This window comes from Tinamus guttatus, unplaced genomic scaffold (assembly GCF_059628265.1).
Source record: "Tinamus guttatus ecotype Peru unplaced genomic scaffold, ASM5962826v1 Tinamus_guttatus_pri_ptg000004l, whole genome shotgun sequence".
NCBI classification, from domain to species: Eukaryota; Metazoa; Chordata; class Aves; order Tinamiformes; family Tinamidae; genus Tinamus; species Tinamus guttatus.
Window position 1 is genome coordinate 2,416,363 of NW_028288538.1, and position 22,663 is coordinate 2,439,025.

Here is a 22,663-nt window from a genome sequence, read left to right on the forward strand (position 1 = left end):
ATGGCCGCACCGGGCTCCGCGCTGCCCGCCCGGCCGCCGCTGCTGCTGCTGCCGCCGCTCCTGCTGCTGCTGCTGCTCGGCTGCCGCGGAGGTAAGAGCCGCCCGGGACCTGCCGCCGCTGCCCGGCCCCTCGGGCTCCTTCCCGGTGGCTCCCGCTCGTCCCCCGGGCTCTCCCGGTCCAGCTCGGTGCTTCCTGCTCGCCCCCCGCTCTCTCACGCGCGGCCCCCGGTGCCCAGCGCTCGCTCTGGTTCCTCGTGCTCGATCCCGGTCCCCAAGGCTCGTCCCTGGCTCCCCGCACTCCCTTTGGTCGCTCGTGCTCCTTCCTGGTCCCTCATGCTTGCCCCTGGTGCCTTGCACTTGCTTGCTCTGGTCCCTCATGCTCATCCCAGTCCCTCAGGTTTGTTCCCAGGCTCCTCGTGCTTGCTCTGGTCCCTCATGCTCATCTCAGTCCCTCAGGTTTGTTCCCTGGCTCCTCGTGCTTGCTCTGGTCCCTCATGCTCATCCCAGTCCCTCAGGTTTGTTCCCTGGCTCCTCGTGCTGGCTCTGGTCTCTCATGCTCCTTCCTAGTCCCTCACTTTCCATCCTGGTCCCCTAAGCTCAACCCCTGCCTCCTTGCACTTGCTTTGGGCCCTCATCTCGGTCCCTCAGACTCATCCCGGGATCCCCTGCGCTCGCTCTGCTCTCTCCCGCTCCATCCCTGTCCCCCACGTTGTCCCCCGGTGCTCCACAGCCTGTCCCCGCGTGCAGCATCCCGCTGCGCCCCGTGTCCGCCTGCCCTCCGGGCACGGCGCCGGGCACATGCCGCGCTCCAGCCGGCGTCTGCGTGCACCTCTGTGCACATCTGCACGTGCTGCCCTGCGTGGGCACATCTGCACGTGCACATCTGCGCGCACGGGACACCTCTGCCTGCAGCACGGGTGAGTGTCCGCTGTGCCCAGGGCCGGCGCGGTGCGCCCGGAGTCACCGCAGCGCTGCCCAAAAGCCACGTTGTAGCCGGGAGGAGCCCCGGGTTGGGGACAGGATGGGCGCTCAGCGCCGCGATCGCGGGCGGCCACGCGCTCCCGCGAGCGACCGGTAGCCGCAAGCAGGAGATGCTGCGCTGTGGTTGCAGGGAGCTACTTCAGAGCCCGAAATACCGCGCTCTTGTGAACCCCCCGGCCTGGGCTCCCACCGGTGACACCCCGGCCAGAGCGGGGCCGAACTGCAAAAGCATCAAAGGGATTTTCCCCCGGAGCCGCTGCGCGCGCCCTGCGCTACGCTGCGATATTGCCCCTCCGCTGGGAATGCCGCTTGAGCCCAACAGGGAAGCGGGGAGAGGACGCTGCTGCGCAGCAAAACACCCGCCCGCGGCCCCGTGGCAGCTCAGCGGCCTCTTGAATGAAGAAAAGATGGAGTTTAGCAAGAAACGGTGGGAGAAAAGTGTGTGGGGGGTGAATTTGAGAGGAGCCGCTGACGGGAGGCTGTTCGGGAAACCCTTATTCCCATCACAACTGCGGCCACGTGGTTCAGAGCCGCCAGCAACAGCAGAAAGCTGTGCAACCCCTGGGAAACACGAGCTTCCCGGGAAGCGAGTGCAAGGGGGCAGGTTGGGATCCTCGGGGACCGACGAGACTGCCAGGATGGAAAAAACACTGTTTTGGTGTGGGGGAAAAGGAAGGGAGCGAATTGCTCAAAGTTTGTGGCTTGTTTATCACTCGCTGCTGTTTAGGCAGCCCCGTGTGCTCGCTGGGCGACTTGCAGGTCGGCAACTCCTGCCTTTGAGGAGGGAGGTGTTTTGCTGGCCTTACTGCAGAGCTGCAGCTTAAAAGTTTTCCCATTCCGCGCTGTTTTCCTCCTCGCTCCGGGGGTTCTGGATGCCGTTAGCAGCAGGGCTCTGTGCTCGGGGAATTTAATAAACCCGCGCTCGCCTTCCCCCCCGGCGTGGCGATTCCCAAAGCGCCGGCGCGCTGGGAGGGGGCTCAGCAACGAGGCAGCATTTCCTTTTTTTCCCCGTTTTCCCCCCTTCCCGCAGCTCTTTGTTCCGGGTACTGGGCAGCTTTTGTCTCTGCGCTGAGCCCGGCATTCAGCGGCATCGCGGCAGCTCCCCGGCTCCGCTCCGTAGCAGCCTCGGAATTAAACATTGTCATTTATATTTAAGCAGGCTTAGCTGCTAAATTATTGAAGCTATAAGCTTTCCCTAATTCCTATTCCATGTGGCTTTTTTTTAATGCAAAAAAAAAAAAAAAAAAAGGGAAAGGGATTGCGTTCTCCTAAATTGGTCTAATACCCTGTCTTTTCTCTTAAAATACACATGGGGTGTCCAGTATCAGTCCTGTGGTGGAGCTCAAAGGCGACGCGTGAAATTCAACCCGTCGCTCAGGCTCTGCTTCTCTCGGGGAGTTCACCGGGAGAGACTCCGGCCGGGAAGCGGGTGCTTTCCCGCGTGCCGGCCACCCTGGGGTGCACGTGCAGCCCCCGCTGTGGGGCTTGAGACATCCCCAGCTGATCCCACTGCACCTCTTCTTGCTCCCTGCCCGGCCTCGGAGCTCGCATGGCGCAAATCCTGTGTTGGGCTGGGAGTTGCAAAGGGTCCCGCATCCGAGTTTCCACCTGATTCCTCTCTCCTCTTCCCTGTTCTCCCCTGGTTTTGGCTCCTTGGTGCCACTGTCCTGCTGCAAACAGTTGCAAATCCCCTCTTTATTTTACGTGTGCAAATGCAAAATGCTGTTTCCTTCTATCCCGCCCTGCCTGGTCTCTTTTTGTGGTCTCTGGATGGTCCCTTCTCCTTGCGGCATGGAATGGGGACTCCGTGCAACGCTGTCGATCCCGTGCTTGGCAAACACGTGGGATGCAGGGCCGTGCACACCTCCCATCCCCACTGCCCGTGTCAGGCCCCGCTCTCTTGCTGCCTCCTGCATCCCATCCCCGGGAACGGGAGATGTTTTTCCACGTGCCCCTTCCCCCATTGCCTGTGTTATTTCATGCTTGGCGCTACCAGGCTTCTTACCCTGGATATTGTCCCTTGATTTGACCTGACAAAACAGCCCCAGACCCTCCTCTGCAGACTGGGAAGTCTCATTTAAAATTCCCTAGATAACACGGGGCAGGAGCAGGAATAGTCCATGCAAAATTACTTTGAAATCACCAAGTTATTTGAACTTCACTGGAGCTTTTAGTTTTACAGAGTTTAGAAACTAATAAATTATGCACCAGGGCTCATGAAAACCTACCCGAGTCCGGTTATCCAAAAGAATATGTAACGTTTTGGTTTTGCAGGAAAATAAAAATAATTGTTTACACATGTGCAGGAGTCATTGGCAAGCGTATAAAACCCGTGGTTTAGGAGGCAAACATGTCAATAACTGCAGTTTAAGAGAAGCGGGGGGCACGGAGGCGAGCGCGCCGCGATGCCGGCGTCGCGGGAGATCCGGTGTCGCTGCCGCTTCGCCCTGCGCTCAGCCCGGACCCGCTGCCGCGCTGGTAATTTAAAACCAGAATTTCAGGGCAAGGATTTGCTGCCTTTATTTATTTGTCTTTTCCTCTCGTGCCTCGTGGTGTGCATGGAGCCGAGGCTGGGTCAGGACGGAGCCGCTCGTGGCGGTGCCGGCTGCGCTTTGCGAGGCTGCCGTTGCGGTTTGCTGCAGGTCCCTCGTTGTTTCTGACCCCGTGTTTGTGTCGTGCTGCCTCCCGCAAAGCGGTGGTGATCAGAGGGGCTTTCTGGTGATCAGAGGGGCTTTCTGAGCACGGGGGACGAGCAAACAGTGACGCGTCGGGGGTAATAGCGACGCGCCGGGCTCCGGGGGGCCTCGGTGTGCACGGAGCTGCTCTGCACCTCTGGCCTTCCCGGCTTTGGGAGAGCCGCTTCCCGCTCGCCCTCCGTTTCAGGAGCCTCCTGGGTTTGCCGGGCTGCGCTCGCTCATCCTCAGCACCTTTGGGCCTTTCCTTGGCGCTCCGCTGGTGAAAAAGGTGCAGCCAGGAAACTGCTGTTGGGTTGGGTATGGCCCGTTCTCCTCCTCTTGAGATTTAAGTTTTGCCGGATGCCCCAAAGAGCCAACTTGCACTTTACGGCAGTGCAGCCCTCTTCTTGCCAGGGCCTGGGTCTGTTTGAAGGGAATTTGAGGTCAGGGCCCTTCGCGGGTCCCTCCGTCCCTCGGTGACTGATGTCCCCTGTGTGCAGCAGGGGCAGCAACGCGGGCGGCGCGCAGGGAACAGCCGGCACCGCGTTTCCCGAACGGAAAAGGACAGTGCCAGGGTAGGAGCAGGGTCTGCGGAGGCTTTGAACGTCAATCACGGTGTCAAGTAAAAAGTAATTAATTTGGTTTTTTGGATGTACTTCAAAGTGTCTTTTACGCTACCCGTAATTCGAGGTTTTTTTTCCTCTTGGTGCTAAATAAACCTCTCGGTTTGAAAGCACTAGTGCTAATTGCTTTCTCCGAGCATGCCTGTCTCCCGGATCAACGGAGGGGAGTCGTTTTTGTTCAATATTTGCCCAGATTGCGTTGCTCAGGCTGCCAGGAGGGAGGTTTGCGGCGTTTTTGGTGCCACGGGGAAGCTCTGGGGCTTTGGAACAACAACAGGTTCCTCTCTGCGTAGAAACGTCCACGTAAAGAAGTGGCTTTTGACTTGAGTGAGCACGTGGGGTCCATGGACGGAGCTTGAGTCCCCCCAAATCCCCCCAACAACCGCCCGGAGCGGGGACGGGAACGCCGGCACCGTGGCCACCCCGGCGCCCGTCCCGCTCGCGGGTGTCACCGGCGCTCCCGCTCCGGAGCGGACGTTTGCCGGGGTGAACGTGATTATCCCAATCACAGCCCTTAATGATGCCGCTTGTAATGACTGCGGTTGTGGGAAGGGCCTGTAATTGTGTTGATCCTTCTTCTTATTGTACATATAATAACAAGCTGTTTTATGTAACAGTACTGGGGAGCTGAGGGAAGACAGGGCGTTTGTTTTATTAGGATCGTTTTCTGATTGCCTGTTGGCCTTATCCTGAAATTTTATTCAATCTTTAAACGGTTATAGGTCCTGCTTGGTACAAGTAGGGCTGCAGGGACCTATCCTGTGCGACCCCCAGAAGTGCCCACGCAGGCAGCGGGGCCCCAGTGCAGAAGACGCTGTTGAGACTCTGGCCGCTTTGCAGAAAAATGCAGAACATTTGCCTAATTCCCTAATTTTCACCCAAAAACCAAGTAATTGATGGGTTTGTGCTGGCTGGAGTCTGACTCGCCGAGAGGACCCCAGGGCTATCTCATAAAAGAAGTCACGGTGAGCGATGGATCACCGGGCTGGCTGGAGCTAGCCTGGCGATTTGAGGCTCCATGGGTTAATAAAACGTGTTTTTGGGTGTCTGCTCCTGCCCGGAGCCGGCCCCTTCCCTGCGCCCGCGCGGCAGCAGCACCTCTGACCCGCCGTGCTCCGCTCCTGCCGCCTTTGTCTGCTCCGTCCATCTGCCTCGGCTCAGGTTGCACTCAGTGTTTATCCCCCGTAATCCAATTTAAGTTGCCATAGAAAGCAATGGGGATTTACAGAAGGAAAAAAACTCCCTGGGTTCAAAAAAGCAGAAAAGAGGGACTTTTTTTTTCTTGCTTTGGATAACCGTCTCCTCTCATCTCGTATTTTTGCCATGCGTTGAGGGTGTGTTAGAGGCTTTACCAAGAGCGCGCTGCGGATGATGGATTTTCCAGGAGAAATTTCCCCCCGGGAGCTGGTCCCTGGAGACCTGTGGAGAGGGGACGGGCTGCCGGGAGCTGGAAGGGGAGGCTGGAGCTGCGCAGCGGAGCCGGAGCCGTGGAGGGAGCCCGTTTGTGGATGTGGGCCCAGCTGCTGCGGGCCACGTTCGCGGTGTTAATGCTGAAACGTTGGCACGCAGGGATGCAGCCCGGCAAAGCCTCCCGCTTTGCGGCTCTCTGGAGCAGCCCAAACCCTGCGCCAGGGTCCTGCGTTTGCTCTGCCCGAGTCACAAACCCCACGGCCACACGAGAGAGGCTGGAAGGGACTTGGGCCATGTGAGTAAATGCGGTGCTGCCGCCGAGCGAGGAGACCCGGCTGAGACGGGGCCCGCGTGGGCTTCGCTGCGGCTCCCGCAGTGACTCACTCACCTTCCCCTGCTAGTTTTTGCCCCCGAGTGTTTCCTGCAGCCTCCCCGGGGCTGTGTCCTGGGCCTGCACAGCCCATGTGCCCCAAGGAAACTTCCACCCTCGAGGGCTGCTGCACAAGGGAGATGCTTGAAGGGCTTTCCCGGGGTCCAAGGCATGGCCTTCTGATACTCGTGTGATTCTTGGTCCCTTTTTGTCTTCCATATCAATGTGTGTTTTGGGCTAGTCTTTAAGGAATAGGTTAATTTCTGCCTTTGTAGTGTCTATTCACAACTGTACGGCAAATCCTTCCCTGGAAGGTGCTCTGGGCTGAGTGCCACGTGCCACTGCATCCCAAAAGTCTCCTGCTCCCGTGCCGGCCGGTGCAGCAGCACTTGGCCCTCGTTGCGTTTTGCGGGCCCGTTGCTCACTGTCCCCTTGTGTCTCCTCTCCGTGTTGCAGACTCGGGGCGTTCCGCGGAGCTGGCGTTCGTCGTGGAGCCCAGCGACGACGTGGCCGTGCAGGAGCAGCCCCTGGTCCTGTGCTGCCAGGTGGAGGGCATCCCGCCCATCCGCGTGACGTGGCGCAAGAACGGCGTGCGCATCGCCGACAGCGACAACGCCGTGGTGCTGGCCAACGGCTCCCTCTACGTCTCCCGCTTCCAGAGGCTCCGCGGAGACGGCTCCTCGGACGAAGGCGAATACGACTGCATGGCGCAGAACCAGTACGGGCTGGTGGTGAGCAGGAAGGCCAAGATCCAGGCAGCGAGTAAGTGCGGGGCTTGTCCCAGCCAGGGGTGCCGCGTGTTTTAGCCCACGAATCCTGGGAAGCCCAAGCCAGCGGGATGCGCCTCCCAGTTTTGCATCCGTCGGCTCCGCTCTGCGCCATGGAGCTGGGAGCGTTTTGAGCCCGCTTGGTGGAGGCTGCCTGTGTGGCTGGTGGGGATGGAGGTGAGCAAAGCGGGGCGGTGAGCCCGGAGCGTGGCCGGCGGCTGCGGGAGGGAGGTGTTTGAAGGCTTGCGGGCTCTGCCCCTGTGTTTGGGTGCTTTGGGAGGGAGCATAAAAGAGAAAAGAGCAGGGAGCTGGTGTAGGGATGGGGCTGGCATCCGATCCGTATAATTGTCCAGGTGTGAAAGGAGATCAGCCTTGTTGGGGGCAGAGAGCTGACAGCCGCCTCGCAGCCGTAAATTCCCTGTCTCCAGGGAGTGAATTGCATTAAAGTCCAATGGAGAAATAGCGCACGGTCCGTGTGTCTCCTGCCGTGGGTCGGAAGCCCCTCCGCTCCGTGGCACTGCCGGGTGCTGCTTGGCAGGCAGCACCACCATTGGGTTTCCTGCCGGCTCCATGGCAGGAATTGGTGTTTTTCTTGGGAATGGCCGCAGGGCTGCGGAGCCGAGTTGCGGGGTTGCCCCAGGAGGCTCTGCGGGCTGCGGCGATGCAGCCGCCCGTCCTTTCTGCATTCATGGTGCAAGGACAGCACCGTGGTGCGGCCCCGGCGCTGCTTTGTGACAGGGCAGCTTTACTGAAGCGCCCACCCACGAGCGAGGGCCACCCCGTTCTTTGCGTGGCCACCTAGTTCCACTTGCAGTTTGTTTGCAAACGGTCCCGTGATTTCTGGTGCAAGGCAGGAAAAGTCCATGGGGCCGGGGCAGGATCCCTGGGTGATGCCCCCCGGCCCGGGGGGCTTCTTGGTGCTGCTGCGGCTGCCCCAGCCCGGGCTCGGGGAGCACCCAGGGAGCCCCCGGCCCCGATGCGCAGCAGTTCCTGAGCGCGTCGAGTGCCCATCTGCAAGGCTGGCCTTTCAGGAGGGCGAGAAGCGACGCTGCCCAGCAGCCAAGGGCTTTGGGTCCGTGCCAGGTTGGCAGCTGGATGTCAGCCCTGTCAGCGTGGTGGTACTGGACCTTGGAGCCCTTCTGTCGCACAGGCCGAGGCGCTTTCTCAAACCTTTCAGCCCCGTGAACAGGAGACTTCAGAGCCAGCGGAATTCCCTTTGGGACGGGGGGGTCAGTAAATGCTGCTATCTCGGCTCCGGCATCCCTATGCGTGCGGTGGGCCCTGTGTCCCTGTATAGCATTTCCTTTTGTAACTGTATTTCGGTGTGAATCCGGATGAAAAAAGGACCCTGTTGCAAATAATCGGCACCTTGTTCTGGCTTCAGGCTTCGTTTCGTGTCAGCCTTGAGAAAGGGGCCAAGCGCAAAACATGTGGCCCCGACGCCACGGACGCCTGATGAGAGCGGGAGGGAAATGAGGGATCCTTAAGGCCCTTCCAGAGAGGAGGGGACCATCGTGATGATGAAATAGGTGCTGCCACCACGGAGCGAGAACCCAAGCGCTGAGCAGAGCTTTGCGGAGCCGCTGGGGTCAAACCTCATCCCGGTGCTGAGCTCCTCTTTCCTCCGAGCCCGACGTCTGAACACAAAGGCCTGGGTGAAATAAAACCCTTCCACAAACAAAAATCGTGAAAGTTGATCAAGGCCGAGCTACCGAGGAATAAAAGGGATCTGACGGAGCGGAGCCCCTTGAGAGCTCCGCTGCACTTTTCGCTGCCTTCAAAGGCAGCCTGTTAGTCTCATATCACGGTTACAGACCCTGGCTTTGTACTATTGCTTGGAATATAATCTTCTTGGCTCGGAGGAATGTACATATTTGCATTCAGAAAATGTGGGCTGGATATCATATTTTTATGCTTCAAATTAACTTCAACATTTGGCACCGAGCGAAATTTAACTGGAAGAAGACGTCGCTGGCGGCCGCCGCGAAGGGCCCCGCGGGCCGGGCCGCTGCGACGGGGGCTGCCCTTCGTTCTGGAAAGGAGCTAAGTAATCCTGGGATCGCGAGCCACGGAAATGGCAAAACCCAGCATCCGTGGAGGTGCTAATTTGTAGTTTAGACGTTGGCACGTGAAGTGCCTTTAATTAGAATCATGGGGATGTCTGGATCTCGTCGTTACGGACAGCGAGGGCGCTCGGTGGAGGGAAGCGCATCGTGGCTGTCGGCTGCATGCACCGGTGCCGGTTTTGTCCCGCAGCCTCCTTCATCCCGGGACGAGCACGTGGGCACCCCGGCCCTTGCTGCTCCTGCGCCTGCTCACACCCTGGTGCATTACTTTAACTGCAACATGTTCTTATAATCCGATCAGGTTATTGAATGCAGATTTCTTTTTTATTTTTTTTCCTCCTAATGACAGTTCTATAATTTCTCATAACTCTGAGCTTAATTAAAATTAGTTCCACGGATCTTAATTCCCCCTGGGGCAATGGCAGCAGGGAGTGCCTGGAAGCCCTGTGTGACGGTGAGGACTGTCATCCTGCTTCGGAGCGCCCCGAAACGCGGCCGCCTTCCCTCTCCCTCGTCGCGTGCCCTGACCTGGCCTCCCTTGGGCTCACGGCACTCGCAGCCCTTTGGCTAGTGCTGTAGTTTGACGGAGCTGGCCCCGCATCGTCATAAATCACCGCCCTGCCGCTGGAGTAAGCCCCATTGATTACAGCACTCGATAACGAGCAGTTACCGCTAATTGGAAATCACCATCAAGCCGGGTATCGGACCAGGCTCCGCACGCATCCGGCCGGAGAGCAGCAATTTTCCCTGTTTGATCTGGTGCGGCAGAAGAAGGAGAAGAGGGAAGGTCAGTGATGCCACTTAGCACGAGAGAGGTTTGTGGAAGCTTGTGGGAATGGCCCTGCCAGCGCTTGGAGCGCTGCCCATCCTCAGAAGAGCTCATAAAGCACGTGCCCTCTTTGCATCTCGCCCCATGTCCCCTCTGCCCTTTGGTATCCCATTCCCTTCTGTGTCCTGCTCCAAACCCCGCTGCTCCGGCCCCATTGGGCCGCCCTCGGCACCCACCCTGCCGACACAGCGGCAGGATTTGCAGCCTGGCCAAGGCAGATGTGACACTGCTTCTCTGCAGCTCCTCTTCCCCAGCCCAGGGCCAGTGCACCCGCCTGGAAACGCAGTGTCTGCACGGCCGAGAGGCTCCAGATCTTTTGCAAATTCCAAACACTGGGAGCCACCTGGAGAAGACTCCCGCAAGGTGTTTTCCTCATGCAGCTGTGGGGTTGGTAAAGCACCAAAGTCCTTCCCGTCGTTTCGGCTCCTCTGTGCAGGGCACGTCCAGGGTTTAACCTGCAGCCCCCTTTGCAGCTCGGGGGTGGTGGGAAGAGCTGCTGAGCCCAAATAATGGCAGCATTTAGAGGAGCGCGGGACAAGAAGGAAGTCTAAAAGGATTAGGGAGAGACAAAGCGGGCTGATTATTTTATGGGTCACAATACAAGGCATTAGAGCGTGGTCACAAAGGGATGTAATTACAAAAGAAGGCCATACTGGGGGGGGGGGGGGATCAAACCCGGATTAGAGTGGGAAATGTTTTTACACAGTTTTGTTCCACTCATTATGAAGTTAGCATTTGAAATTACTTTTTAAATAAGGTGGCACCCAAGTTGTCACCAAGGTTATTTCCCGGGCAGTGCCACTGTTTGGGTGCAGATTGCGAGTCCCGGCACAAAACACCAAGTGAGACCTTAAATACAGGGCTTTGCTTCTGCCTTCCCCTGCGTGCGAGCCAACGTCAGCCCGGCCACAGAGCCCAGCCTAGAGCTGGGCTTAGAGCAAAGCCGGTCCTGAAGCTGGGAGTGGGCTGCTTTGGGAGCGGGAAACACTGGAGATATCCATGAGTTTTCCAATGAGGTGCCCTGTGTCGGTGTGGGCTGTCACGTCCCTCCATCGGCTCTCGGACACGCTGGCCAGCTGAGCTCTCACATCTGTACAGCCACATTGGGCTCTACACGTGTCATATGTGCTGCAAAATAAAGCTACAAACACAAGGAATCCCCCAGGGGCCTGCAGAGATTCGGCTGGAAATTGCAGCAGATTTGGGGATGAGAGGAGTTTGTCACTTCCCACCCAGTGCATCTCAGTGTCTGTGCAGCAGCCAGAGCTCATCTGGAGGCGCGAGTGCATTATAAGACCATATTTCTTTTGGCTGCTCCTTTCTTAGCAGCGTGACGGTTATTTAAATATCATCTTGCACTTCTGCGCGAGGCTCGCAGCACGGACGCGCCAGCGCCGGCTGCGGCACTGTTATCTCTCGTATAGGGGCTTGCACTGCAGGCAGTAATGTCACTTAGTCATTTATAGAAAGCTCAGGGGAAATATATGAGAAGAATTTCATTAATGGTAGCACTGTTGAGTTATTTGTCTCAATTACCTCTTGGCGCACAGCTGAGGAAGTCCCCGCTCCCGAGCCGGCCGCCCCGCTCCCTCCCGCGTTGCCTCAGCTCGAGGATTTGCACTGTCACTGCTTGTGGGATTTTTATCATCCTTATGGGTTTCTTGGGAGGCTGGGGATGGTTGTAGGTGGCCGTGCGCTCTCCCGGTGCTCCCTGAGGTCCCGGATGGCCGTGCCGGGCCCTGTGGGGACCTGCAGATCTGGCGGGAGATGGCGGGTGCTCGTGAGGTAACGCGAAGCGCCACTGCGCGCACCTTGCGGCTCCGCGATTTAACCTGCAATTGCTGCCGGCTATCGGAAAGAAAATAAGGCCGTGGAGGAGCAGAGCAATCTGTTTGAGTGCTGGGGTCCAGCGTTACTGCCAGCCCTGGCATTCCCGGTGATGGAGGCTCTGCTGCTTTCCCAGAGGAGACGGGAGCAGCCGATCCCGGCCGTCGATCCCGGCCGCGGAGGGACCGGGTGCACGGGCAGCTGCAGCGCCTCTCCCGCTCCCATTTTGGCTTTGCTGGGAAGGGAGCTGCTCCCGTTCCTCTTAGGCACGGCATATGGTTTTCAGAGAGGTTCTTGCTTTAAACCCAATTTTACAGTTGGGTTGACTGAGGCAAAAGGAGGTCAAACGATTCGCCTGAGGTCACTCAATAAGTGGCTCAGATTAAATCTGAACCCGCGACGCTGCCCGTTCCCAGCGCCGGCGGTGCCGGCCGGGCCAGATGGCTGCTGAATGCGGCGGCGCGATCCGCCGCTCCGGCCCGGCCGCATTGTTCTCCATTGTGGGCCGCTCAATGCCAAACCCTGAAAGTGAGAGTCCTTGGGATTTGCTGAGTCCGGGGTATTCTGCTTAATGGCATGGGTTTGCAAGAGAGGGTTTAAGCACACGGCATTGCTACGGAGGTTTTGGGATTTTTGCAGATTTATCTCTTTGCTCTGCCTGGTTTTCTGAGATGGAAACGCTCAACCTGCCAAATTTGTTCTCTTAAGCCAGGAGCCTCCCTGGGCTTCGTGCCTGTGCAGTTGTGTCCGCAGGGCTCCCCATCCCTGTCCCCGGGGTAGGTGCCGGGTGATACCGTCACACGTGGCAAACGGCTGTGCCGATGCTTCCCCTGGGCTCGCGCAAGGGCTACAGCTGCCCACGCTGCCTCCTTGTCCTCCGCCTTCAAAGCCACCGATGCAAAAGGTGCCCGAGCGGTGGGTGCCACAGCTGAGCCCCAGTGGTGGCCACGGTGGTCGAGGAGGAGCAGAACGACTTGGGCAACAGGTATCCCGCATCCCGCCGGGCCGGGAAATCCTCCGGAGCCGCGCGCCTCTTCTCCGCATCCGGCCTCCTGTGGGAAGGCCCGTTCTCGGCGCCGGCGCTGCTCACAGCCTCAGTAAGTTGGCACCTCTTGAGCATGCCTTGATTAATAGTGGTTTTTTGTCAGTCCTAAGAGGCCCCCATTATGTCCCTTTGATGCTGCATTTTGCACTTACCACTGTCACTGAGCTCAATGACTAATTTTCACAGGTCACGGGAGAGGGACAATGGATCCGGCCACGTTTCGAAGAAACAAATGAAATTTTGCTGCAACTGAGAGCACTAATTAAGAGCGAGGATCAATCTGGGTGTACAAAAGAGATAGTTTCAGGCTGCTGGTGTGGAAATGAGTGGTGGTGCTTGCAGCAGCAGCAAAGGCTCTGAGTGTTGCGCATACTTCAGCTGCAGGATTGTCCTCCTCTGTATTTGATCGATATTTCTGTGCTCATTCAGTGAGAAAAACAACAAGCGTTTTCCTGTCTGCTGCTCTCAGGAAGGACAGGGACAGAAAACCTGTTGGAGCAAGGCAAGAACTCAAAAGCAAGGCAAGAGCTCAGAGTGAGGAGATGGATCAGAGGGGCACAGGGAGAGGAGGAAAGCAGATGCCAAAGGCCATGGATGGAGAGCGAGCTCTCATGATGGAGGACGAGGCACAGAGGGTCTGAGATGCACAAGTTTGGGTTCGTTGCTTCGTTGAGCAACGAAGAGACGTGCTGCAGGTTCACACAAGGCTTCAGGTGCAAGGAAAAGCCAGAACTAATGTGTGTTCGGGCTGGGCTGGTTGCCAGTGCCTAGGTGGGTGCCAGTTAAATCAGCTAGCAAAGCAGTTTGGGAGTGGAAATGAATTGATGGGCAGGATGAGCTGCTTTGGGATCTCCCTCCTGGGCGGGATTTGCTTTGGGTATGAAGGTAGGAGCGTTGGCTAGAGTGAAGGGGCTTCACTAGGACCCACTGGGTTCCCGTTTCCCATAAAAACAGTGTGTCTGAGCCTGGAACAGGTGCCGAAGGAGCCTCTGGGTGGAGGATGTCGGGCGCGGGGACCCTGCAGACGTCTCTGTCCCACGCGTCCCGTCCGCAGTGACGCACCCCGGCGCTTCCCTTGCAGGGGGAAGCAGGACTTGCCCTCGTCCCGCTGCTCCGTTTCCTCTCTGCTAACTTGGTTCCCCCAAGAATGAGCGATTACCTGGGCTCCCCAAAAAGCACTTGCAGAGCAGCCTGGATGACTGACACCTTTAATGAGCTCCGGACCTCGGCCGGATCCCTCCTTCCCTCGCCGAGGGCTGGCGATTAGAATTACAATGAGGATAATCCAAACTGGGTGTGCCGGGTTGGCTGCCAGCCGGGAACAAAGCCGGACATCCATCTGGTGAGTGCGAGCCCCTAGTGCCCCTGCTCATTTCTGCAGTGCTGCCGGGGACGAAACCGGCTCCTTATTCCGGCCGGCCTTGCTGACTCGCAGCGCTGGAAGGGCCATTGCTCCCCGCTACAAACCAGGGAGCCAGCGCTCTTCCAAACGTGCCATTAATTAGCGTTAATTAGGCGCCCGTTGGGGCTCTGGCAAGGCTAAGGGAAGCCCCGGGAGCTTTGCAGGCCACTGCTCCGTGGCCAATGCGCAGCGAGTGAGCGGGTTTTGGTGACCGCGCGGGACGAGCCGCCTCTCAGAGCTGCTCCTTTAAACCTTGCTCCAAACCTGCTACTCGGGGCAGGACGGAGCTCCTGCTTCCAGCCTTGGGCACCCTCGCGCCCCTGTTTATGCCCATTTGCGGCCTGTTTGTCCCTGTTTGCGGCCTCCTCTCGCGGGGCCGGCATTCCCAGCAGGAATTCGCCGTGCCCTCGGGAGCTGCGGGCAGGAGTTTGCAGCGGCCTCGGGCCCCGGCGCTGCTCTGCTTTCCGGTCAGCTGGACTTTGCCAGGCTGCTGCGACGCGGCGCCGGGCGCATTGTGGCGACGGGGCCGCCGCGGTGGGAAAGGAAGAACAAAAAGGCCGTTGTGGAGGAGCAGCCGGCGCTGCGGCTCGCGCCACGCCGGCCGCGCCATGCATGCCTCCCCCTGCCATGGCAACAAGTTCAGCCTCCGGCCAGAGCAGCGCGGCCGGGAGCCCGGCCCGGCAAGGCGGGAGGGACGGGGATGGGCTCCGTGCCCGCAGGATACTCCGCTGGCAGCGCCAAAGGGATGCTCTGCTGGCTGTGCCACGGGATGCTCCGTGGGTAGTCGCTCTGCTGGCTGCATCGCGGGATGCTCTGGTGGCAGCGCTGCGGGATGCTCCACTGGCTGTGCCAAGGGATGCTCCAGTGGCAGTGCTGACGGATGCTCCGGTGGCAGCACCGTGGGATGCTCCCGCTGGCCGTGCCGTGGGATGCTCTGCTGGCTGTGCCATGGGATCCTCCGCTGGCTGTGCCGTGGGATCCTCCGCTGGCTGTGCCATGGGATCCTCCGCTGGCTGTGCTATGGGATGCTCCGCTGGCTGTGCCATAGGCTGTTCTGCTGGCTGTGCCATGGGATGCTCCGCTGGCTGTGCCGTGGGATCCTCCGCTGGCTGTGCCATGGGATGCTCCGCTGGCTGTGCCATGGGATGCTCCGCTGGCAGTTGCTCTGCCGGCAGAGCTGACTGCAGCGTTCTGGGCACTGCTTGAGTGTGCCCCAAGGCCGGGCAGCTCCTTGCTGGCCCTGGGTGGTCGTTCCAGGCCCTGGGCTGGTGCGGAGCAGCGATAGCTCCCGCTCTCCCCTGCAAGGGGAGCCTGGAGCTGAAGAAACCACGTTCCAGTGCGAGGTAGCCACGCTCTTCATCTGCGTGCCAAGCAGCAGGGCAGCGATCTCGCTCCGTGCGGGAGCGAGGGCCTTGTCCGCGCCGCCGGCTGCGGCGTTCCCAAGTGGCTCCTGGAATTGCCAGGGGATTCTCCTGGCAGCCCCGTGTGCTGCTGGGCTGAACCAGGCCGAAGGGCAAGCGGGGCCATCTGCGGGGCCTCGCGCCGAGGCCTCCTGTTTGGATTTGGGAAGCGTGCTGTGAGATTCCAGGTGGGATGTTTGCGTTGCTTCCTGCAGGAAAAGACGAGGGAAAACACGGAAATAAATAGCGTGCTGTATTGACAGCTACTGGGCATCAAAGCCTGCGTGGCAGGCTGCCCTTCCCCTCCCAAAATCACAGCACTGGTACTGAAATCCCTATAGTAAAAACTAACAAATTACCATCTCTTTTAGCTTACCTCTTGACTTTTAGCTCTTGTGTTACATTTAGGTTGTGTTTCCAAGCTTTTTCTCCATGGATCTAGTACTAGAAACCCTTCACTTTCAGGCATCCGGAGAGCTAAGACTTGCAGGGCTGCACGATGCCCCAGGTCGGGATGTGGCATCTTCTAGGTGACACCGTGCGCCTGGGGAGGCTCCATAACCCCCCGAGCTCCTGCCGTTTCGCTCCCTTGTCACACAGCTCGGCTCCAATCTGCATGGCAGCTCCCTTGGGTGAGCGAGTGCAATGACATTAAAAACGAATGGCAAAACCCGCAGCACGCATGGGCTTTAGCAGCCCTGGAACAGGCCACGAGGTGCTCGGAGGAGCTGCAGCCGGGCGCAAGGCTCCTCGTGACCCACTCTGTGCACACAGGTAACTGCCCTGGCTTTAAAGCCAGTGCTCTAGTGCCACATAAGTGTAATTGCTTCAGAGAAATGTCTTTAGCCTCCGAAGGGAAGTTGTAGCTGGCGAAGGCTTCGGATATGAATGGGCGACTCTGTAATTGCTATTGTTTCGGAGTCGCGCTAGGAAGCCCAACGCGGACAGCGGCCCTTTTACGGACAGACGCTGCAGGACTGGTCGTTTCTTTCCTAATTGGATTGTGCGCTTGCGGGTTTCAGGGGTTTTTTTTGCCTTTTTCCCTGCTGATGCAGTGTGAAGGTATCTGATTCTCTGCAATTTGTGCTTCGGATAACGAGCTCGAGGGCAGCGTCTCGCAGGAGCGGTGGGTCTGTAGGGCAGCTCTCGTTGATCCGTCCCTGGCTCAGCTGGGCTCAAACCATCCGATTCAAAGAAAAGGGCAAGCCATGGCCATTCAGAGGGCCGCTTTATTTTTTAATCCTTATTAATGAAGCAAGGGGATGCGCTCATTGCTGATGCCAGCCCCCGGGCAGCCGTTTGCCACAGGAGGTGATAGCGGTGGGCACAGAGACATCCATTACGGATCATGCTGGGAACGTGCCAGGCTGCAATCCAGGCACAAACCGTGGCTTTATATCCTGCCTCCGCGTGCTGCACTTCACCTCAAATAACATCATGCACCTTTTCCCATCGCGGTTCCTCCATCCCTTCCCAGATCCAGCCTGGAGATCTTCAGGACTCAAACTCCTCTTCCTTGCCATAAGGACTGACGGAGATGGCACATCTCAACCGAGCCATTCGTGCCCCGTTATGATACAAAATGCAGTAACTTACTGATGCTTCCCTTTGAATCTTTAGCCTCACATGGCAAATCTTGGTCTTACTTGGAATTTATTTTCATTCTAGAGATTTTTTGCTGCCTTCAGAAATTTTGCTAGGAGAGAAGGATTTTATGGGTCTAAGTGATTTAAAGACTGCTTTTTCCCATGGGCTGTTTTTTTTTAAAGGAAAGCAGGAGTTTGCACGTAATGCCTGACATAAAATACATGGCCCCAGATTACGTTCACCTGTGAAAAAAATAGCATGTTATTAATCTCGGCCCATTGCGATTCAGTGTCCATCCTGCCACGAATATTAATCAGGATGAATGGGTTACACGAATGGGCTTTCATAATAAGTTGCCCCTCCAAAAAACGGGAGAAACGGTGGGGAGCGAGTCAGTGCAAATCCTGACATAAATTGACTTTTTGTGTCCTGGCAGCGCTTGGCTGGAAGCCAATGACAATAAGGGCCCGACGTGCCAGGATTCGCAGCCAGATGCCACTACGAGACGTCCTCGAAGCTGCCGTCCTTCCTGCCACTCATTCCCTTGTGTCCAGGGAAGCTGTCGGGAGCAGGGGGGACCGTCCCCGTGTTGTGACGGGCCGCAGTGAAAATGTGAGTGACAGAGTGACGTTTTGACAGCTTGACTTCAGCTTCTTGCTGCAAATGTAAATACATTCATTTGAATCCAATTTAGGCAACCAGGAGTTTTTAATAGGAAATAGATGGCTTAAATGTGATTTTTTTTCCCTCCAGTCTGGGGATATTTGGGGACTTTTTATAAGGAGGCTGTCTCCAAATTTCCATAGTATTGTGGAGGTCAAAGCGGTCTCTGTTCTCACATGCTCCAAGCACACGTTTTTCCATCAGATGGCTTTGTTTTCCCCCAATTTAATGCTAATCCGTGTCGGAGTCGAGAGACAGCCCGCAGTGGAGTTCATTAAACGTGCCTATCGAGCAGCTGATAAAATTGAGCTGCAATCCCATCCTCCTCAAATCAAGGACTCTTAAACACCCAATAGTCCATTTTATTTATTTATTTTTCCTAAGGGGCCTAATCTGTTGCTCTGTCTCGCTGTCAACCTGCTGTATCTTTACTGGAGAGAAGTCGCTGAGTGTCTGGCCAGGTGGGAGCAAGGAGGTCCCAACTAGGCCTTGCAACGTGACTTATTTAGGTAATCTCAGGAGCTCTTGCATCTATTCTGCTCAGAGAAGGACCAGGAGAGCTCATGGTGAATTAAATCCAGCTTGTCCCTGTGGGGCTGAAAAGAGGCTCTAGCCTTGTACATATCTGGTTTTGTTTGGATCCTATGGGTTGTGTCAGGGTTGCTTGTATCTGCAGGTCCTCAATGAGTGTCTTTAACCCTCATTATTTAAAACTTCTGCAATCAGATCTGTTTGTTTTGTTTTGGCTTTGTTTTGTTTTTTTTTCATGAGTGCAAAGACCCTTTGGTTTTCTACAAGCCTCCTGAAGCACCTTTGTGCTCCTGAGCCCTGAAGTTTTGTATTCCATGTCAAGAAGATCCCAGCAATAGCAAGTGCGCCAAGGTGGGACGTTCGCCATCAACGTTTCCCGAGCTCAGGGGGGCTGTGCATGTCTAGTGGGGTGCTGCATCCTACGATGCTCCTTCGCTGGGTCCGGCCCTGCAGTGGGTGAGTGACCTTGGCTATGGACACCCCTAAAGCTCAGCCAGAGCTCGGTGCTGCAGAGATGCCAGACCTTGCAGCCGGGGCTGTTGGACCCAGGCATCTGGCTTCCCTTCGGAGCTTTGCTGGATCCCCACGTTCCACAGCAGGAGGTTTCTCCTGCTGGGACAAGGCTGGATCCCTGCAGGGATTGAGGGTGTGAAGGGGATGGAGGAGGTGGCCAAGGCTTCCTCCAGCAAAGCTGGATTAATTCCTCGTGCTGGAGCCCTGCGAGCACGCACCAAGGATGCTAGCAAAGCATCTGCTTGAGGAAAGAGAGAAAGGTAACGTGGCAGCCCGACCTCATTTATCTCAATGATCATCAGCAGATGAACAGTGCTTTGCTTAGCGAGGGTTTTCCACCCTACGTTTCATTTGTTGGGAGGTATATCCACACTTTGGCCGTGCAGAGGGCTGCGCTTGGCTGGTGTAGCTGCCTGGGGTTTAGTGCTCGCGTCCTCCGAGGTCTTGCTGAGGGAGGTTGGTTTGCAATGAAACCCGAGAGGCTTTGCAGGAGCTCTGCTGTGACCTGCTCAACGGTTTGGATAAGGATGCAGTGGATTTTGCAGGCGTTCGGCGCTCTCCTGGCTTTGCTGCGCCGCGCGTGCCCATGCGGTCCGTGCTGGGCTGAGCGACGGCCACTTCGAAGCTCTTTCCTAGCACAGTTTAGACATTCAGCCAATGTACTTAGCAGATACCAGAAAAAAAAAAAAAAGCGATTGTTTTTACATTCCAGCCTCTCACCTTGTACTTACCACTTCTGAGGTTTGTTTGACACCACGCTGGCATATTTACAGTGTAGCCTTACTGTATATAAATGGAGTAATCGTCAGGGCCGCAGCGGCGAGGAAGGAGTAAAGCTCTTTTCATGGCTCACGTGCAGCACCCTGCTGTGTGCAACCGCGTTTCTGCAGCTCGTTTCCTAGGGGACACGGAGGAAGAGGAGGGGTAGGACGATGCCGAGACGGCCCCAGGGCCCTGCTGCAGGGCCTGGAGGCTCTCGGCCCGTGTTAGGGCTGCCGTGTGTCCTGCTGGAGAGGACGTCGGGGCTGCTCTGCTGGGGTCACTTGTGCTCGCTCAAAGCCAACATCAAAAGCGCCCGTTCTGATTTGATGCTTTTTAACGCGCAAATGGCTGGAAGATCGTTAATTATTGCACTTAACCGATTTCGGAGATTAAAGGCTCAGTGTACGTGAGTGTGAAGAGCCGGTGACGTTTTCCTGGCTCCGTGAGCAAAGGGAAGGGGTTTTCCGCGCTGTCTCCGCATGCGGGCCGGGATCATCCAAGACACGTTTGTGCTGGGGCCTAAACCCCATCCCGGAGCAGCAGGGCAGAGTCGATCCCTTTGGAAGAGGGAAGCAGTGACGTGGGTGTTTCATGCAGCACTTGCAGCACTTTGCCCCATGCGGACGGACATTTCCAAGGTCACGGTGATGGTGAAACTCTGCTTGGACCCTCTCTCTGTTGTTGGAGCTTTGGCTGCTCCGGCCGCGCTTCCTCCTTTGCTTTTCTCTCCAGCAGCCTCAACGTGGTCATGTTGGCCCAAGGGCTGCTCCCCCTGCGCCTCAGGAATGTAGGAGATCCCTTATCCCAAGCTCTTCCCAAGCCAGGCGGGAGGGACCCGTCCCTCGCTGGCCTAATGAGCCCAGGCGCAAGTGACGTTTTTACAGCTCCTTCCCAGGCTATTTCCTCCGTGGTTTCGGTGCTAAATTGGATTCCTGTCGCCGCCGGGGCCGGGGGCAGCACCGAGATGCACAGATAAGGCGCCGGGGCCGGGCCGCGCTGACCTTCCAGCCCCTGCATTTTTCCTTGAGGCTTTCTCCGACCTGGCGTCATCCACGGGCACACGGAGCCGGGCGCTTCCCGGGGCCCCGGCAGCTTTGCCACGGGAGCAGATGTCCGAGCGGCGCCTTTCTCACCCCACCAGCCAGACACTGCGGTTTTATGATGTAGATGAGCCTTTTTTGTTATGTTTTTTCTTTATTCCCCCCTCGGTTTCCAGCCCTAAAAGTTGGCAGCAAATTCCAAGGCTGGAGAGAAGCACCCGGCACAAAAGCCGGGCGCGTCGGGCAAGGTGGGGGGATTTGCAAGGTTAAGCGCGAGGAGAAGGAGACCCTCACAAGGAGACCCTCCCGCTAACGACATGTAAGATATAAAGCCCCTCTGGAGGCGGATGTATATTTATCCGAAGGCCCCGCTCCCAGCGCAGGAATTCCCTCGCCGGCCGCCAGACCACCCTGTCCTGCACAAACAAGCGAGTTAGAAAGTCCGCGCTTCCAGCCCTGCCTCTCGGGGCTCGCCGGGGGAATTCCTGAGTAATGGAGGTTGAATTGGGTCACGAGGGCAGCGGGGAATAAATCTTCAAAGGTTGGCTCTGGCATGAAGCCTCCTTTTTCGGCCCGTCAGGGCTCCTTTTGTTGGGCCCGGCAGCCGCGCGGCCCCCCGGCCGGCGCACAATGCGCGCGGGGGCCGGCGGTGGCCGGGGGCCGCCGAGGGGGCCGCGCCAGAAGTGACATCTTAAAGAATGGGGCTGCCTCTCCTGGACACTTAGGAGATGGGTGTGCATTCGATTAACCCTGCGGAGGGGCGCGGAATGAGGATGAAGGGAGGGGAGCTCAGAGCTGCTGGGGGGGCTTGTTTGAGGAAGGCCCCTTAGGCTGGAGCGTGGTGGAAAAAGGGGATTTTGTTTTTTTTTCCCCCCTTGGAAAGGAAATGGAAGTGCGGGAGCTGATCCTGATTTCTGCACTGGTGCGTTGCATTCCTGCCGGCTCCGAAGTGGCCAGATGCTGTTTTGGGCAGAAAATCCCCACAAAAGGAGTGGTTTTCTCTCCGCTCAGACTTTTGCTCAACCCTGCACTTGTGTCCCAAGGCCTGGGCTGTAATAACCCGTGGGACATCCCCTGACCTCCAGCCACACGTTTTCCATGGGGATGTGGCTACGGAAGCACCTCAGCGCTCCTGCACCGCCCCAGAACATCTTCATCTTTCCAGTTGTGCCTGTGTGACATCTTGAAGCACTATCACGCTTCAAAAAGAAGCAGTATCAGTTCCTATGAATACCTGGAGGACCTTGCTCTATACGTCACATTTAGAAACTTCCATTTTTTACTGGCAGCTCCCAAAACCGCAGAGCTGGTCGGGGTGACAGGGCCCCTCCAGGGTGACGGGAATATTGCGAGCAGGGCTGTGGAAACGACCCAATCTCTTCCACTGCATGTGGATAATATTCACCTGGAGAAATCCAGCCCATTCATAGATATTAAAGTAGACACAGTAATAAGTTCAGTATGTACTTCAATTCACTTTGCTGCAAATAGATTTAATTTACCAACTGCAGAGTTTTAGATGGAATTGCCTCTCTTCCTGCCATTTTACACTCTGTTCTGAGCCCCGAAGTTGTAAATTAATAGACATGTTTCTGATTTGTTGCACATATGACATGGACATGCAAGTGAATTAATGCTAAAGTCTTCGTGTTGTAGAGTTTAATTATATTTGCAGATGAATTAGCATCCAATTCCTCTGTCCCTTCCTTGCTGGGAAGGATGCTGGAAATGCTTTTTCCCCTGCAGACACTGGATTTTGCATTTTTCTTTGAGGAGAGATGTGTTATGTCTCCAGCTTATCTTGGATTGAAATCCCGGCGCTTGCACTGAGTGTGCAACCAGATCTATTGATTATTCAGTAATTAATAATCACTGGCATTTCCAATGACGCTGGAGCTTTTTTTGGGTGCAAGGTCACCGAGATGGAGGGACCAGGCATGTCCTGATGCAGCCCAGGAGAGCTGCAATGTGCAGGTGAGACGCTTGCGAGCTGGGCCGGTGGCCGGGGGCGATGCCAGCCAATTTTGCTGCTGCGTTAATTCGCTTTTGGGACCTGCTGCCCATCGCTGGCAAGCCGGGATGAAGGGTGTCAGGAGCTGCCCTGCCGGCGGTCGGGAAAACGGGGTGCGATCCGCTGGCGAAGGAAACACGGCGAAACGGCGGCGAGATGAA

At 57.0% G+C, this 22,663-nt stretch overlaps 1 protein-coding gene across 1 annotated transcript in view; it reads left to right on the top strand.

Moving 5' to 3' along the window:
- Positions 1-22,663, top strand: part of IGDCC3 (immunoglobulin superfamily DCC subclass member 3) — a 61,763-nt gene continuing 39,100 nt past the window's right edge. The window contains exons 1-2 of the mRNA XM_088520812.1: positions 1-91; positions 6,516-6,821. Coding sequence (XP_088376938.1) covers positions 1-91; positions 6,516-6,821 — 397 coding nt within the window. The remainder of the gene's footprint in view (positions 92-6,515; positions 6,822-22,663) is intronic.